Genomic DNA, 19,153 nt, shown 5'->3' with positions numbered 1-19,153 from the left:
TGAATAATTGTGGCTTGTGTGGCATTAGGTGCTAGTTTACAAAAGTAATTGCACAGCAATTTTAAGATAGAGTACATAACCTCTACATGTACTGAAAAATTAAATAAATGCTGATAATCAATATGACAACAAAGGTGTAAATGGCTTAAAAACTTTCTTATACTAGGAGGTTGATGGTAACAAAATATTCGGTTGTTATCTATCCACGAAGGGTCATCATTCAAGATCAGTTGTGGATGAACTGGCAAGTTCAAATTTTATAGGTGCACCATCGATGGGTCATCGTTGCAGAATTATTGCTTGTAATCTAAACCAGCTCCGTACTTCCACGCCTCAAGATACTGCTTCCATTCATACTTCATCTTGGCTGGAAATTTATTTATCCAAGGCCTTGTACAAGACACAGTAAAGCAAAAAAATGGAACATGTCAAAGCAGCATAAACCAAAAACGTAAGTCCTAAAAGCCGTCTACTCGTATAAAATTACAAATGACAAGCATTTCTGTCCGGCCCACATAACAAACATGTTCTGATAGATATCATGAATCCATTTGGTGATTGATCACAGGTGGGGAGATGGAATGGGGTGGGTATTTCAGTCTCGGGCTTAAATATAATGTAACTTGTTTTAGTGGTGGAATAATGAAATCAAACAGGAAGAATAAGGTTTCATGGTTTGGGAGGTTTGAGAGAAGTATTGGGAGAAATTTTGTGTTCACAAAACATGAGTTAAAGAACATTTTTCAACTAACATTAAGCGAAACCAAAGAGCAACCATGAGAAAATTATTACCTTATGACAGGGTCAACAAAGGTTGAAAGAAAGGTGTAGTAACCCAACATGAAAAAATGTCCAGACCAGTCAAGAAGCACAGGAACTCCCACCTGAAATATAGGTAGCCAACACACATTTGAAAATACTAGAAGAGAGAACAAGTACGCGTTTTCCCTTGTAAAAGCATTTTGGATGCAAAGTGGTTGAACCCATGAGACCATTAACTTGTACATAAATACAATTCGCACCATTTATGTATTACTTATTTATTTGTTTAAAACGAATGGTATTTAATTAGTACAAGTTCACGAATAATCTATTTTATTTTGTAGGTTTCTATACACTACTCCCTATGAAATAGTTGGATGAGTAATTAACATGTTCTTTTCTAACTATATAAACTTCGTCAAAGATGCGAAACTAAATTTGAACTGACGGGGCCTAATTGATTTTTGAGCCATACTTCAACACTTAGGTGAAATCTATACAACTAATGATGTCCAAGATTTACCTGTTTGAAAATCGATGGAAGGATTTGAGGTTTAGTTAGCATAACTAAGCCTAGAGTCTTCACTAGAGGTCCAAATTGTATTACATCCTGCCACAATATAAAGAATTTTGAAAGACGGATGAGGTTATTAATCTCAGGAGTTTATATGTAATAATAAGCTCCAAAAAGTGGAAATGTGGAGCCCAGAGTAGAAAAAAAAAAAAAAATCAACCTGAAGAAATGGTCTCAGTACTGGATCCCCTAGCCTCTGTTTAAAGCAAAACGTTAAATAAAAACACATAGAAATATAAGCGTGTAAAGGTGAAAAAAGAAAAAAATATATATAATAAACTTGTTCAAATGAAAAGAAGTCTACCTGCATACAATGAAAATTGGCATAGAGAAGCTCATTAATGAAATCTGGTGAAACATTAACGTGTTGTTTTGCTGACATAGCTCGTTGGAACAACCAGGATGCACTTAAGTTGGGCTGCACAACAAAGGTTTTCATTTTGATCTGTAACTAAAGCCGAAATGTGTAACCATTTACATAGAAAGAACATACCAACCATGTAAGGATTCAGCAGGGACAAGCTGTGTGAGTCAAGAAAATCGTTACTAATTGCCTCATGAATACCTGAAAACTCGAACAAAGGAAGCAGAATGTTAGTCTATCTCTTGTACATATAAAAAAAAAAATTATATCTATGTAATAAAACACAACGGCAGGTCCCACTCTGTTATGGTTTTGTGGCGTTTAAACGTCCCACCCAGCTATAGTGGAGTGGGGTCTACACTACCGCACTTTATTGCATTTTCTCTTCACCCCCTTCAACTTTATTGTCTTTCCTCTCCTATCCCCCCCCCCCCCCCCTTTTTTTAATAAATTCCCCCCAATTTTACTATATTTCCTCTCTTATCCCTTTTTCAATAATGTCCCTCTAACTTTACTATCTTTCCTTTTTTTACCCCTTTAAGCCCAAAGAGGATGCCCGTGTTGTAGGCACAAACTCTGGTATGTTACATAAGTTAGAATATTTAGTTATTTGATTTTCTTTTTCTTTTTTTTTTTTTTGCTTGTTGTGCAATCTCTTGATTGAGGAATAACCTCGAAACCATACACTTCAAATTTTAGGTTTCCATTCAAGAGCTCAAAATTTGGAAGCCCAAAAAGTATGATTAGAGATTGGAAAACAGAATTGTTCAAAAGATTTTTAGGCTAGACAAACATTTCCTCTTACGGTTTATTGTTGATCATGTAAGGAAATAATACACAATGGACTATACCAGTTGATAATCTGCCAAGATGCCGAGTCAAGCTCCCAAAACCACCAAATGAAACTGGTGATTGTATGCCACTAGCATCGCCAAACTATAAAAATTCATTATGCTCGTGAGTTTCTCTTGATATTTATTTCATAATCTAGTGGAGATAATATAATTGTGTAATGTGAAACACCTGTAGAATACGATTAAAAGCTGCCGGCAATGGACTGTCAAAAAGTTCATCATCCCCATTAAGAAGAGAAAAGCATCAGAAAGCGATGAAGTAATAATAACTTGACTAATTAGCACACTAAAAAAGTTGATTGCAAACTATATAGCAGTGTCTTGTACCTGTCACGATATGTTGGGAAAATGCCAAACATAACTCTTAACATCTCAAGATCATCAAGTGAAACTCCCTACCAAAAATAAATTAGTGAAAAAAAGTTCTGACATAATCATCAAAAAAATTAGAATCTCAACTTCGTTCTTCATTTTTTTATTATAACAAATCGTCGAAACAAATTTTAAAGAAAGTATGTTTAAATGTTCAAAACTAAGAGTATATCATTCTCCATTTGTCATTCACAATAAAAAATCATTGGAAATGATCGCAATTGCCATTGGAAATAACTGCGTTTAGAAGATGAAAAAAAGGACAGTTTGGGTATTTTAAAAACAAGACAACGAGAGATGAGGTTCAAGGACTATTAAGAAAAGAAAAGTTTACTAAATGGACTGTTAAGACACCGCCCAAAACTTTGGGACTATTTAGGGGGGAAAAAAACTCCTCCCACAGGGTCCTTTAAGTAATTTTCTCTAATTATAATGAGTGCAGAAGAAGAATACAGATGTTAACCTGATAGGCTGGCATTAGATCCCAATAGTCTTCTAATAATTGTTCCAATTTCGGGCACCCCGGTTGAGGATCAACATAAGTGAACATATAAGTTGTTCGATCTGTTGGACCTGTGCCAGCTGGAAATGCCTGTTTAAAACATCCACACAATGCTCAACTCTCAGTTCATATGAGATCTTCTAATAGTATTGTAAATTACTTATCAAAAGGAAAAAAAATTACATTACTGATGGGCAGATATTGAATGAAATCAAACTACCTCCCAAAAATATTGCGCTTCTGAATCCCCAACCTTCTTTACTGATGAACTACTAAAGATGACATCACTTGTTACATTCTCCTTGAAACCGCGAGCACAAGAACCGACAACAAGGCAAACACCATCTGGCTTCCTTCCTAATCGTATCTATTTCAAACACATTAATAGCAAATTATGGTTCTTACACTTAACAGCCAAGGTGGTTGGATGATCCACCTATTGAACTACCTCACCTCCTTCACATGTGGTGAGTTTCAGCCCAATTGTCCTCACAAAGTGGTGAAAAGAGGTGGGTTTCTTTCATTTTTTCTATTTTAAAAATAATAATTGTTGAACAACCAACTAGTCCAAAAGACCAATCTTTTGGAGTAGTTGGTTGGTTAAAATGGTATCAGAGAACTAGGTTTGTATAGGTCACGGGTTCGATTCTTTCAGGAGGGGAGTGTTGAGTGTGTAACTTCCTCCACTCTCGGGTTTGTCTTACCCCAGTTAAGCCTCGTGACCCTCTTATATTCATAGTTCCCCCCTCTACAACAGATTGGTCTTTTGGAGTAGTTGGTTGCTTAACATGGCATCAGAGCACTAGGTTCATATAGTTCACAGGTTCATGTTGAGTGTTTATCTTCCTCCATTCTCATGTTTTTCATACCCAGTTAAGCCTTATGACCCTCTTATATTCATAGTTCTCCCCCACTCCAGCAGATCGGTCTTTTGGAGTACTTGGCTGGTTAATATTAAATACCTTGCTTGTAAAACACACATTATAAGAGCATGAAAACTTCACAAGCCTAACCTGTTTTACAACAGGTGAGAAATTGCCCATTGCATCAATGATGAGTTGTGATGACAAAACCTTTCCTTCAGCGAGTCGTAAAACCTGAGCACAATAGTGATTATCATTCCTCTTCTTTTTTATAAGTATGAGTGGTTATAATTCATGCGACTAAAGCAATGAATTTCACAAAAAGAAGGATAATGGGTTGCTATTATTCAGTTTTATGCGACAAAATTTTCTTTCTTTGCAAATTTTCACCCACATTTATTGGATTTACTGATGTTATAGGAAGAGTGTCAGTTCTAAAAGTACTCTAAAATTCTTAACTAAGTTAGTTCTACAATAATTTAGTTTGGTTTATTAGTTATTTAAAGTCCTATTATATGTATTTGTTAGTTGCAACTCATTTCAATTTTCAAAAATACTGAGGAATTCTGTTTTACTCTGATCTTCGGGTTTCTATGAAGTATTAGACCTGACCCTGGTCTACTATACTTAATGAACAAAAGAAAAAAAAAAAGAGATAATGGGAGAAGAAGCTAGTAATGTACCACTGCATCGTCGTATACGCATATGCTAGACACACTATATCCCTCAAAGATGATTCCACCAAGGGATGTAAAACGTTTCTTCATGATCTCTATAAGCTTAGCCGGCCTATACTGACAGATAAGAACAAAACATTGCGAGCATTATTTTCTTAATCATAGAATGAGCTATAAGACTAATAGAAGAACGGAGAATGTATCTAACACTATGTATTGAAGTTTTAACACATTTCATATAATAGATAGTATAAATTGTACCGACATGTTTGCACTTAAGGTTTGTGGAATCATGGTTTTTAATCTCAGTTTTTTCATATCATCTCAGAACCCACCCAGACTAAGATGACAAATACGCAAACAGATTTAAAAATAAAAAAATAACTGATCCATACAGGTCAATTCGGACAAGTTTTCAAGAATTGGCTGCAGTTTTCAAAATATCAGACGTGTTGTTGTGATGGCTGAATCATTGTGAAAACCTTGCTGGGATGCCTTCGAGACTGAGGCAACTGTCATCCGAGATTTAAAACCATGGAAAGAAATCAGTATGTATAAAACTTCATATTAAAGTCTTGACATCGATACATGTATCCTATACCTACTAGATATTCAAGACACACTCGTAATTAAAATAAGACAAATCAACAGATAATTTGAATAGAAAAAAGATAAGATAACATGAACTATGCATGTCATCTACTAAATTCAGCATTGATAATGTGACAAAGGGAAGTAACATTAAATAGAGAAGGATGTAACTTACGAAACGCCAAGATTAAGAATGTCTTCAACCCAAATTTCACCCTTCCCTTCAAATCCACATCTATTCTGTAGAAAAATGTGATAAGAGTTTATCCAAAACAAAAGACAAAAGTTATAGGAGGAATAGATTGAATTTATCCTCATTTGTAGGCCATATATACATGTTCCACAAGTATTCAATCAATCTCGACTACCCAAGTATTAGGACACTCCTTGGATGGGGCCTAAGGACCTTTGTTTTGAAGTTGCACCAATTGAATGCCTTACGCATTCAATTAAGAGCTAAAACTTGGGTAGATAAAAGAAGAAAGTTAATGGTCAGTAAAAATCCCATACATTGGATAGTTGACCGTTAAGTTTTGTAGAATTTTGGTATATGGGCTATCAAATAATTTAATATTTGGATTGTCCAGATTGATGACCACTTTCCACTTGGAGTGTGTAAGGAAGTTTAAGGACTTACAGGATTAAACTTCATGGCTGTCGCCTGTTCAATATCATCTTCTACGAGAATTCCAACTTGGACGAGCTCTAAGAGTTCTTTCTTTGAGATATTCCATTCTTGTTCTCTCTGATCATCAGTTATTAAGATATTAATGATGATGTCTATTTAGCAGTTGTGCAAGTAATGAATTATTTCTAGAATGTACTTCACAATGTACCCCTTTAAGCAGATTCTTTTCCACTATGCCTACTCGAAGGCCTTTGGAACTCAGTGCTGTGGCAACAAAGATGCCCAAAGTACCTCCACAGACTAACATGTCAAATGTATCTGTCGTTTCGCCACCCAAATTGGAAAGGCTAGATGAACCCGGATAGCTCGAAACCACTTCTTTGGGTTCCTGCAAAGCTGAAAGAGAGAAGTAAATTGCTCCACATATATTTGAACTTTTTGTAAGAAATCCATATCTATTGTGTTCACATATATTTCTTTGATGATTTACATTCATAATAAAGAAAGATCTGTTTAATGGAATTAATAAGGGATATGGAATCTTACCTGTTTGGGCAGAGCAAATACTAGACCACACTTGATCCAACCTCTTTAAAGCATTATAGGAGTTTGCCCCACCAGCACCACCCACTTCACCACTTACTGTAATACCCTCCATTATTCTCTACAAGATGAAGTCAAATATGCCATAAGTTTTGCTAAAAACAAAACAATAGATGAATAAATAAATAGAAGTAATTCTGTTGTGTGTCAAGGAAGGTTGAGTAGGAGAAAGCATGGAATCTAAGCAACCACTGCATTCGGGAAAAAATTAGTTCTTAAGACATCACAATATATCATGCGGAGCTATAAATTCTCTTGTATTTGATTCATCACTTAAAATTGAAAGTATGTAATTGATAATGGACTTTCCCACAAATAACTTAAAATAAATGGCAAATTTTAAGTATACTCTTCTTGGGTAGGTCTCTGAAACCTTTGGGTAGGCTTTTTGTTTTCGTCTTTAATGAAAGATCACACCAAAATTGATAGTCTAGAAATACCCGAAAGCGACCACTTTCATTATCTCATGTCTATTATATATAAGGAGATATTGCCCATAGAATCTGAACTATATGGTTAAAGTAGATGGGTTCTTCTAGATCCTATGTGACAAACTCATACAGATAAATTAAAAGGAAAATTTTATAAGATGGTAATAAGACCACCTATGCTTTATGGAGCTGAATGTTAGGTGGCAAGAAGCATTGTGTTAATAAATTGAGCGTAGAACAGATGAAGATGTTGAGATGCATAAGTGGAATGACTAGAAAAGACAATATTAGAAACATGTTCGAGAAAATGCAGGAATAGCTTCAATAGACGATAAACTAAGAGAAAGTCAATTGAGATAGATGGTTTGAGCATGTTCAACGAAAGTCAATTACAGCTCTAATAGAAAGAAATATTCAAGTTGAAAGTCCTAAAAGAGTGAGAAGAAGACCCAGAACAACGTGATGGAGATAGTAAAAGCAAATATGAACTCACTTTCAATAACAAAAGACTTGGCTCTTAAAAAGTGGAAAGGAGGTACAAGATTTGTTTAGCGACCCCCAATCATTGGGATAAGGCTTTGTAGTTGTTTTTGTTGTTGTACTCTATTAGTCTCACAAACTCACAATAAATAAATAAAAGTTGGTTTGATTACAAGCTTGATATTTTTTTTATAATTTTAATGTTACATCATCTTTGTAAATGGGCAATAATTTATATTAACTAATGATATAATTTGTTATAATAATAAAATTGTTTTTCACTACAAGTTTGGATAAATGCACAGATTTCAAAAATGAAAAATCAGGGAAATTTAGAAACGTTATGGAAAGAGAAATTCAGAGAGGAACAAAAGCATTAATGGGTACTTGAGTTCTAGAGGGAAGAGCTTGAGCTTGCAAGGATCGTCTCCTGTGAGGTCCACCTCCTTGTCTCTGGAATGGAGATACAGATGGGTGGTGGTGTAAAGAGAAACCATGAATGGTGTGTTGTTGAAGCTGAAGCGCACACATATTTGTGGTGGGGTTGGTAAATGGGTACCTCCTTCAACTCTTTAAATCCATTTTTATGAACTAAAGTAGTTTAGTTCTTGGGGGACTTCCTTCAGTTTCAATTCTGTTTTTCTTACTTTTTTTTAGGATAGAGAGAGAATGATGGACATAAAGACACGTTAACGGTCTTTAGGGACTCACTTCTCTTTGGAGTTGAGCGTGGACAAATTGCCAACCACCTACTTTCAATCGGAGCCGTTCATCTCATAGATCAACCAATAAATTTTAGTCCATATTATCACCACTCAAAAGAGAGAGAGAGAGAGAAAGAAGAAGAGATTTTTTTTATTTTTTTTACTTCAATAAAAAAAAATAAGGACCAAAAAGAGAAATATTGGCATAGGTAGAGAAATGAGGGTATTTATGTCATTTTCATTAATTTTTCAAAGAAGTCCATGGCATGGTTTAAATCTCATCCAAGACCAAGACTACTCATTCACGTTGTCTCATTATCATCTACTAACAAGACAGAGTTGACAAGTCGTCCGAAAGACATCGTTTGTTCTAATTCCAAGGCATTTTTTAAAATCTCATCCGAGACGACTCAAATAAATTGGATATCTCGTTTGAGACGACTCGGTCTCATTCATGGATGAGACATCAAAATGAGTTTCAAATCAAATAATCCATAGTGAGGCACACCACACACCACCTCTCATCAAAATGGGTAAATTACCATTTCGTGCGTTTGATATGGGAAAGTTCCCATTCCAGTGTACTTTATTTTAATTCCCAAAACATGCTATTTAGTGAGATTGTCAGTTCGAAATAAATTTAGTCAATCCGAATCATTGACTTGCTGACAAATATAATTAGAAAAGGAAGAAATTTGAGAAATCTCATTGAGATTCAAGATGGTGAATCTCTAAAATCAAAAAGATTCTTAACGATATCTTTCTGGATAATCCTCAATTAATTAGATAGATAACTTAAATAGAAGAGTTGTAATACAACCTACCCAATTAACTTCTCTTCAAATGTTGAAAAACTACCTAAAAACCACTTCGAAGTGATATTATACATTAAATACATGTTAACTTATTTGGGTGTAGGGTCCAATAATTAATATGTGGATCATTTTATTTATTTTTATAAAATCATGGGTTTTGTCTGTAAAAATTCAAAATCAAACCATATGAGGTCCGTCTCAATCAATGGGTCCTAATTAAAATGCGTAGGCCTAAGTCTGATTTTAAGAATTTTCTAATAATTTTGAGATCGGACGAGTCATCTCGATCTCAAAAGAGATCTGAAACCAGGATTAGAATTGATAGGAATACTTTGTGTAATGCTTTGTAATCCTCTTAACTTTGTTAGTTTGAACTTAGTTTTCACTCTTAGAGTTTGGAATGTGGGAATGGTAAAAAAAGTTAAAGTATGAGTTTTCCTAGTCTTATTTATCAAGAAAATAGTTTAATCATTTTAAGAAATTTTCTTAAATTGGAAACTTGCCTTTTTGACATCTCTCTTGATTTAATTATGGAAACTTTCTTTATTTTTATTTTCTGATTTATTTGTAGGGAATTTCCACCTTGGAATTATTTGGATGATTTGTCAAAATATGAGAGGACATTGGAGACGATTAGCTACCTATGAGAGCCACTAGTGTAGAGAAATCCTAATGCATGCATATGTAGCATGTTTGCATTTATCTGGAAGTGAAGAGAATAAAGAGAAATTCATGGGCAAATTTGGGGAGGAAATTTGGGCGCATAACTTGGTGAACCAGCTGCCATAAGGAAGAGTTGTTGAAATTTCAGCAACGTGACTACCAAAGAGAAAGAGGCTGAACACGTTGGAGTTTTTCCACCAAAAAAAAAAAAGAGGTTGCTAAAATTGAAGAAGAAGAGTTGCTGAAATTAATAAGTTGCGAAAATTTCAGCAACGTTGGCTAGACACGTTACAACAGTTCCCCCATATGCTGGCTGGTATTTTTCTTCAATCTTCATCATCAAAGCCGTGAAGGACATCACCACCAACACATCACAAGCTTCTTTGGTTGTGTTAAAAAGTGTAATCCTTATGACTAGTCTTTTGTTTGTTTCAACCATGGTTTTTATTGGATTAAAGATGATTTTGTTGGATTATTATATTGGAATTTGTTAACTCAATGAGTCAGTAACTTTCAAATTTGGTAATTGATGTTTTCGGATTGGTGATATATAGACACATGAATTGGTGATCTTAACTATGTTATGTTGAAAACTTTAATATTAACTGTCATTGAAGTCATAATTGTATCTCTAATCACCTAATTGATTTATGGTATGATTTAAAAGTGGTAAAAACTATAAACAATAGTTGTGATCTGAAAATTGCATGTTCTTTAGCCATGGACTTTTTCATAGGTTTGAGGAGTAGGTTATTGAACCATAATTCCTTTTGATCTTAATGATTTGTTTAAGAAGTTGTAAGGATACGCTGAGTATTAACTTGACTGCTTAATCAAAATAACTAGGTGATGGACTTTTCCAAAATCCTAGGGTTTATCTAAGAAGGAATTTATAAAATGCATGATCTTTTTAGACTTCCACTTTGATTCAATTCAGATATGTAATTAAGGCATGAAATTCGTTGTCTATGTTGAAGCAATTTGATTAGTCATTTAATGAATTTGATTTTCTGAATTGTGAGAGAAGATGATCAATTGTAAATATTTATTTTTTTAATTTTTATATTTATTTTTATTATATATTTTTTTTAAATTTGAATCGCCACAATTGAAATCCCCTTAAATTTGTGTAATATGTTTGTTTCCAAATTATTAATTAAACTAACTAAAATTTGTTATGACTCTTTAGAATAGCAGTACCCGCAATCCCCGACCAATAACGATACCCTACAAATCACTTTACTACAATCTTCTACAGGGTTTATTGACGACTAAAAATATGGTCAATCAAGAACGACAACTAAAAAAGAGTCGAACATCAACAACAAACATAAACCGTGAGCACTTTGAAATGGTTGTGAAAAGATGATTGGGAATAAAGATGATTTTCAGTCGAAAATTTGTTACATGTGTTTATGGGACTAAATATGATTTTTTTCCAAAAATTGTCTTGACCTAAATATGATTTTATCTAATAATAATAGAGTGACATTTTCGGTGTTTATTGCAAAATACAATTTAAAATGGTGGACGGTCCAACCAGACAGTTGGTTACTAAAACATTGGACAAACCAGAAATTTAAGTTGTTTTAAAAAAAATTATATATATATATATATATATATATATATATATATATATATATATATATATATATATATATATATATATATATATATTTGTTTTAATAATTAACTAATATTTTGACTTCTTTTCTTTTTGTGGTAATTTTCCCTTCTTTTAATTGATTGTTGGTATTTAATAAATTTTAAATTCATTAAGGTGGAATACACATTCTGTATCCCGAGGAGTGCAGATCTATGGTTCCCGAAGTTGTCACACCAGGGTAGTCGATTGAGTTTGCCATGTGCGTGGGGTAGTCAGATTATCACGATTCTATCCAATATTATGCAACATTTCTTCTCAATCAAGTGAATCCTTTCTTTACATTTATCACTCACATGAAGTTCATTTACACACCAAATTATTGCTAAAATCATTTTCTTTTCAATTACACTATTCATTTACTAAGATACAAAAACATGGAAGATTGAAAATAATATCCTCACAATGTGATCCAAATTTATGATCTCCCAAAAGCTATAAGTGTCAAGTGGTAGCAAGCATTTTCTTTTTTGGTTACATTCTTGATTTACTAAGATATTGAAATAGGGAAGATCGACAAAGGTATCCTTACAATGTGGTTCAAACTTCCTATGAGAACGATCTCACCAAAACTAAAATTATCAAGTGGTTTAGTCACTTCAAGCTTGACATACAAATCTTTGTTCCCCTGTGGAGCTATGGTGAACCAAGATGGGTATACATTAACCAAGACTCCTTCTGGCTGGAATATTGAGCATAAATATGTCTCGGGCTTACCCGCCACATTGGTGATGGTACGTTTTGCTACTCGGGATCCATTTAGGGATGATATGGTTAATGAAGGGAGGTTGAGATCAGTTGGGTAGGCAAGTGAGGTATTACATGATCCCCCAGTTATAGCTTCAACTGTTGATGTATCAATGTTGGGCAAAGAGCACAAGAAGCTTACATAGTCTTCAAATCCTGTTTTAGAATAATTGAAGGAAATCTTCATAAGTTGTTATTTTTCTTTTTTAAGATATGAGCAAAATCACAGTCTAAACTCTGTGGTCTATGTTTCAATTGATTTTGAAAAATAAGATAAGCTACCTGATTGAAACACTAGGCCTGGATCCAAGGCACGAGTAGGATATATAAGGCCCGTACCGAAATCAAAAGGAGTGGAGGGATATAAGCTACCAATATCGTTTCCTTCTGCCATTATGCATTCTCCATATTTGTCATACTTAGTTGTTGTTGTAGACATTGCGGAGGCGATCATGGATGGTGTCCACGAAGGATTATATTGCTTAATAAGAGCTGCAATTCCTGATATATGAGGAGTTGCCATACTTGTCCCAGATAATAGGGCGAAATTTTTTCCTATATATACAACAATTATGCCAAGTCAATTCAATAGCTAAATTCAAATGCAGACACAGTAAATAAATAAGCTACGAGCATTTCTTTAGTTACCCATAAGAATTGGATTATTAATAGTTAATATTTAGTTACCCATGAGAATTGGATCGAAAACGCTCATGGGGCTCCAAGCTGCCCATATAAGGTGTCCAGGAGCGAGAATATCAGGCTTGAGTACATCTGCTAGGTTCCCATCATCATCGATGACGTCTGGTCCCCTTGAAGAAAATCTGCTAACAATGGGTGCTCTCCCTTGGAAAGAAGCAACTCTTCCATCCCCAATTGCTGCTCTTCCATGGTATCTTATCATAACTCCACATTGATTCCTGCAAGTTTGTTGTTCGTAGTATGTTGAAAGAATCTAGAATAGCAAAGAAAGAAACCCATCATATTCTTGTTTGATAATGTATAGTGTGGTTGCTACAATGATGGTCACTGATACATGTGAAACATCTCAATGATTGACATTGTTAGATCAAGCTAAGACTTACCTCTGCATCGGCTATCTTGGGAATCATGAAGCCTGGAACTGAGAAGAGAATGGGTCCTGTTAGAAAATCGCCATAGGCTGGGTTGGCAACAAGAATAAAACCTGTGAATCGTAGAATCTTCGAGGTGTTGATGATAGCATTGATAGTGGAAGTCCCATCGTAGAAGCCAGCAGAGAATGTGCATATAACTATACTACCTTGCACCACTGCAGGGTCTAATGCCTCTGGGTGTTGGCATTCCTCAACATACTCTGGTGTCTTTGGAAATGTCCCATTTACCTTTATTGCATCCTTTGCTAACACCAGCTTAAATTGAAGCAACCCATTGCCAGGAGTTGGTCCTAATGTGAAAAAACATCCAGAGTTGTACTACAACAAAAACTATAAATAAAAACATTTTAAATCATGATGTATATTATTGATGATTACCAGATAATCCGACACCTCCAATTCTTTGACCATTACCAAGAAAAAGGGTACCAAGGTAACTTCTATCTGTCGAACAAGCAGCTGCACTCATTGCCCAAGGGCTGAAGGACACGACGGTGGATGGACCTGGCCCACGATTCCCCGCGGCTTGCACTACGAAAACTCCAGCTCGTCGTGCAAATAACATGACAATATCAAACACACTCAAGAAGGTGATTGTATCCTCTGGAGGTTCATCTGGTCCAATGGAGAGTGTTAAGATATTCACTCCATCAATAATTGTCTGCTTCATCATCATTAGTACAATCTTATTAAATTTTAAAAAATAAAAAATAAAAAAGACTCAATCAATAATAATCAAAATACAACCATATGCAAATGATTCTGGGCCTTAAATGTTTTTTTTTTTTTTAAACCCATTTGGGATGGAAGTGAGTGCTTAATTATATTACTTGTTCAATGGCAGAAACCACATCTGCTAGTGTTCCTACTGTTGGAAATATTGCCTTGTAAACAGCAATCCTGCTTAAATAAAGATTTATTATCATCAGTTGTTGATTTAGGACTGTCACCTCGAGATACAATCGAGTTGAATCTGATCGAGTTTCGAAACTTTACCGCGCACGTGGCGCCATTCCACTGGCGTGTCCATAGAAGAACCCATTCAATACTACTGGAACTCTAGCATTCCCTGCAGCAGTTGATGCTACATGGCTGAAACAAATCCAAGTGAGACTATAATTGGTGGGCCATTGGAATACCATAGAAGATATAGTTGATATACATATATATATATATAGACAGGATTGTACGAATAAATTATGGGTTTTTTTGCTTAGCTCCTGCAACAATGGGGTATATTTTACATGCATCCCCGAAATTGTAAAAAAATTTGAGTTGTCTCCTTTGGGATATCGCCCTACCTCATTATGAACTAGACCTGATCTTGTATTCGTAGAAGTTGTTGAATAAATTATGGGTCCCCTGATAATGAGGCATATTTTACATACCTCCCTGGAATTTAAAAAAAACTGAGTTGCATCCTTTGGACTTTGACCTTACTTCATAATGAAAGAATCATCATCATCTTGACCGTTAGAAGTTGTATATTTACCCAACTCCCCAACACTTTATTTTGCACCACGTGGTAGCCTTCAGGCCCTCTAGTTAAAGGTTTGACTTTGATCCTCTTAAATTTCTATTTGGAAAATTTCCAGAGAAAAATTCTCCAATAAAACAATTAATATTTTCCCCATTTTAATATCAGTAAAATAATTGAAAAAAAAAAATCTCTTTATAAAACAATAAACTTTCCCCCCACTTTAATTAAAATGTATTAATTGTGAAGAAAGTAATTTACTATTTTTAAGATTAAAATGAATGATGTAATATTCTAAGAAAATTTTCAATTTCCGCATGTTTACATTACCTAGCATAGTGACAAAGTTGGAGTTTGAGAATAATTCGGCAAGAGAAAGCTTCAAAAAAACATTGACAAAAATCGGGAAAATATCGGATAAAATAAAAAGTAAAACTAATTATTTTAAGTATACAAAAGTTTTTTTTTTTTTTAATTATTATTTTTATTTTATACATTAAATAATAATAATAATAATAATAATAATAATGAAAAAAAAAATTCCTAAAGCAAAAAACAATTCATGATTTTTTTAAAAAAATTGGGATTAAATCAAGATTAATCGTGATATTTTGAAAAAATTCATGATTTAACCGATAATTATCAGAATCATCATTTAATCGCGACTTTTTCAAAAGAAAAAAAAAAAATCGGTACGTTTTTGTCACTGTGGCACCTAGGCCTCAAAAATCACCCTCACTAGGGTTATATAAAAAGACCATAGAAACATACTTCTATCAAGGGTTGAACCCAGACTTTCACTTGATGTGAATTTTGACTAAGTCAAGGGAAAAGTTTTTAAAGGAGGCAATTACAAAATATTTCAAATTCAAGGAGTAGAATAAAATATATTTCATTGTCCAGGGAGGTAATTTAAAATAACCCTAAAATTACAAGAAAATCACCCTCACTAGATATTTGCTGTACCTCCCATGTCCAACTGCATCAAAGGGTGAGAGAAAATCCATTGAAGTGTTAAGAGTAGCAACTGCTTCAGCTCCAGCTGAGAAGTACCTTGCAGAAACTATCTTACCATTGCATGAACCCATTGGAAACCAAGGACCCGTTTCACAAGCACCCGAAAACCTAGAAAGATTCGATCGAAATGGGTTTGTTGGATCGTAAGCAAAACTTGGATGGGTCGGATCTATACCCGTATCGACAACTCCGATAACGATACCTTCTCCTGCATTTCTATCCCCTCCTTCTCGACTCCATACTCCTTCAGGTAGTCCCAAGTACTGAGGAGTGTAAGTTGTCATCAACTTTGCACCTCTATCTTTCTCTACCAAGTTCACTCCTGGAGCTGATTTAAGTATTTTAGCCTGAAAATATAAGTTAAGGTGTTGGTCACAAACACATATGATCTATGTTAGTTAATTTAATACCATTTGATCATTGATGGAGAGTATGAAATTGGAGATGACCTGAGATGGAGTGGTATGGACTGCAAAGCCATTAACAATGTGTTTGAAGCTATATAGTTTCTTGTAGGTTCCAATCTCTAATGTGCTTTGTAGAAGTTGGTCATGAGAGTCCACCAAGTGCTTTGCATGGGCCTTAGAAGCTTCACTAACACCCCCATAGGCAGATATCAAATTCACTATTTAGTTTCAGATAATAAATCCATGCAAAATAATAATAATTATAATAATCCTAACTAAAATGACCTAAAATGACCATGGTTTTAAAACTCGTTTTGACGTCCCGGCTCGTCCATGAATGAGTTTTCCGATACGTTTGAGTCATCTCGTCCAACCATGAGAAAAATTAACCATGGTTTTAAATCTCGTCCAATACGCTTTACTTGTCTATCAATCATGGCGGTGGATGATACTGAGACGTATCGGACGAGTTGTCTCCATCTCGGGCGAGATTTAAAACCATGTGTATGACCCACAATTGTGTTTTGAACTCCAAAACTCCACTCAACTTGGATGTCCAACTAGTTGAGTCAACTCAAAAACTTATAAGTCAACTCGGATGAATATAAAAAATATATATCAAATTTATTAAATATCCCAAAAATATATTACATTTTGGATATATCTTTTTGTTTTAAAATAATAACATTAAATATAATATAGTACTTGGTTGAATTTTTAATCCATTTTCAACTATTCTCTGAGTCAACTCAAAGTTCAATTGAGTCTGAGTTTCAAAACATAGCTCCTATATGCACCAATATGTATAGAAGCATCTGTTTTTCATGTCAAAGCTAAAAAACATGGGTTCTCTCTGCTTACCTGTTAGGATCAAGTGGAGTTCCTTCATCGAAAGGAACGTCACCTTGGTGAAATGCAACAGGTTCTCCTTCGATTAAAGCTAGATATATTGATCTCTCTTCTGCAAAACCCACTATAATAATCACTGAGAGAAGGAGAAATATTACATATTGTGATGAAGCCAAGTTACTTGCTATCCTCTCCATGTTTGTAGAGAAGATGAACTCAGGTTTGTTCATTAGGAACAGATGATAAAGAACAGAAGATATGAGTTATAATTTATAAGCCATGCAGAGAGAGAGAGAGAGAGAGAGAGAGTAATCACAGAATAAGCATGAATAAAGCTGGGTAGTTGTAAATTGTAACCGTTGCTTTTGTTTGTGATGTGTGTTTAGTTCATTTGATTTCAAAGTTGAGCAAAAAACGGAGAGACAGCTTAGTCTTACATGTGTTGTGTGCTATGGTGTCTGTTTGGCTTCTCACGCCAGACAGCCTTGAGAAGTCGAAATTTATTGCATAAATAATTCAAAATAAAAATTAAAGGAATTGAAGGTGTTTATGGCTTTTTTGAAGAACAAGTTTCAACTATAATTACAGGTACCCATGGTGCATCACATCATGAGGAACTCAAGGTCCCACACAGGAGATCAGACGATCATAACCATCTATCTTGTTGACTTTTTTTTTTTGGAATGTTATGAGATGATATTGACTTTTTTTTTTTAACCTTGTTTATTAGGTAGGTTGATAAGACAGTCCTCAAATTCTCAAAAGCCTAGAGAATAGATTGATATTTGGCTTTGGGATCTTATAGGGTGGATTGGACCATAGTTTGCTAAAACATAATCCTTAAATTAAATTATTTCTTTTAATTTAATAATAATAATAATAATGCTTCCAGTTGAAAAAGACAAATCAAACTAGTGAAACACTTTCCTTACTAACATATTAAGATTTTAAGCCTTACTAAGAATCGTTTTGCTCAAATAGATTACAACATCAACAATCCAACACAATAGCATTTTGAATTTCATCAAAAAACTTAAATCTAAAAAAAAAAATTCATTTTTTTTTCTTTTTTCAAACTTGATCCAAGGTTTTGAAAATGGACGTATGTTAAACTTCCACCTAACTCCAAAACTTAAAATTAAAATTCAACAGTAAAAAATAATAAAAAAATTTGAATTTTTTTTTCAAAATTATAGAAATTTATCCTTGACAACTCTAAAGCATTAGATCATATTTTTGGATGCCATAAGGTGAGCCCAACGACCCTTTGTAAGGCTAGTCGGATCCATCAAACTTTGGCAAGAACCATGTGATTTTTAGGCAAATAACAATGATTTTTCTATATATAAAAAAATCACACAAAAATCTGAAGTTGAAATCCAATTACCAATTGTATCAATGAGTGGTGCAAGTGCTGCTAGGGTAAATAAAGAAATGTGTCTTTATTTTATATTATATATAATAGATAGTTTATATTATTATAGATAGATTACTTTGAATATACTAACAGATATAATCCAAAAGTATTTTTGTAATTTAATTAATGCGCAATAGGAAAATTCAAATGGGTCCTACACTAATACCCAACAAAATCATATAAAATGATTCCACTCGTTGAGAATATTTAAGATTTGGTGTTTCATTGTGCAATTTAGCCAATCTAATATCTCTATAAAAGAGATGGAGGAAATACTATTAAAGAGAAATCCAACAGAATTGAGATCTTTTCTTTCGCCCCATCTTTCCCATTTTCCGAATGCTCAGGTTTTTATCAGTCCTTAGGGTTCTTATATTTTTATTTTTTTCACAAAATTAAAAATGACAAAATTGGGTGGTTTTTATCCCCCAAAACATACTGGACGTTTCTGGTGCGGATCGCACTCCCATCAATGGTGATGAGGTCTATGGCCGAAACATTTACGTATTTATAAATCTAAAATTACAAAATAAAAGTCCATCAGAAAGGTACTGGTG

At 34.1% G+C, this 19,153-nt stretch overlaps 2 protein-coding genes across 3 annotated transcripts; both read right to left on the bottom strand.

Moving 5' to 3' along the window:
* Positions 1–8,349, bottom strand: LOC147387188 (Lycopene beta/epsilon cyclase protein). 2 transcript variants are annotated; one of them, XM_086421728.1, is made up of 18 exons: positions 8,089–8,349; positions 6,734–6,851; positions 6,396–6,583; positions 6,197–6,304; positions 5,735–5,799; positions 4,975–5,080; positions 4,442–4,525; positions 3,649–3,795; positions 3,390–3,518; positions 2,882–2,949; positions 2,724–2,757; positions 2,552–2,636; positions 1,834–1,901; positions 1,641–1,754; positions 1,497–1,532; positions 1,286–1,372; positions 793–884; positions 1–390 (listed from the first exon to the last, which is right to left on the bottom strand). In XM_086421728.1, exons 1-18 carry the CDS (start codon positions 8,230–8,232, stop codon positions 294–296), a joined length of 1,770 nt encoding a protein of 589 aa, XP_086277854.1. In that variant the 5' UTR covers positions 8,233–8,349; the 3' UTR covers positions 1–293. The 2 variants fall into 2 exon arrangements, with proteins under 2 accessions (XP_086277854.1, XP_086277855.1); XM_086421729.1 differs by lacking the exon at positions 8,089–8,349 and having other exon boundaries at positions 6,396–6,575.
* A 3,502-nt stretch (positions 8,350–11,851) lies between these two features.
* On the bottom strand, positions 11,852–17,409 carry ALE1 (PA-domain containing subtilase family protein). The gene is made up of 10 exons (XM_086421891.1): positions 17,192–17,409; positions 16,373–16,517; positions 15,873–16,270; positions 14,426–14,521; positions 14,260–14,329; positions 13,808–14,090; positions 13,379–13,719; positions 12,981–13,248; positions 12,576–12,848; positions 11,852–12,449 (listed from the first exon to the last, which is right to left on the bottom strand). The coding sequence occupies exons 1-10, from the start codon at positions 17,407–17,409 to the stop codon at positions 12,037–12,039; spliced, it is 2,505 nt and encodes an 834-aa protein (XP_086278017.1). The 3' UTR covers positions 11,852–12,036.
* Between the last annotated feature and the right edge of the window lie 1,744 nt (positions 17,410–19,153).

The sequence above is a fragment of the Akebia trifoliata genome, chromosome 13 (genome assembly GCF_017979445.1).
Source record: "Akebia trifoliata isolate Shusen 1 chromosome 13, ASM1797944v1, whole genome shotgun sequence".
Lineage (NCBI taxonomy): Eukaryota > Viridiplantae > Streptophyta > Magnoliopsida > Ranunculales > Lardizabalaceae > Akebia > Akebia trifoliata.
The sequence above is the reverse complement of the archived record's forward strand: the minus strand, read 5'-3'. Positions and strand labels throughout refer to the sequence as shown.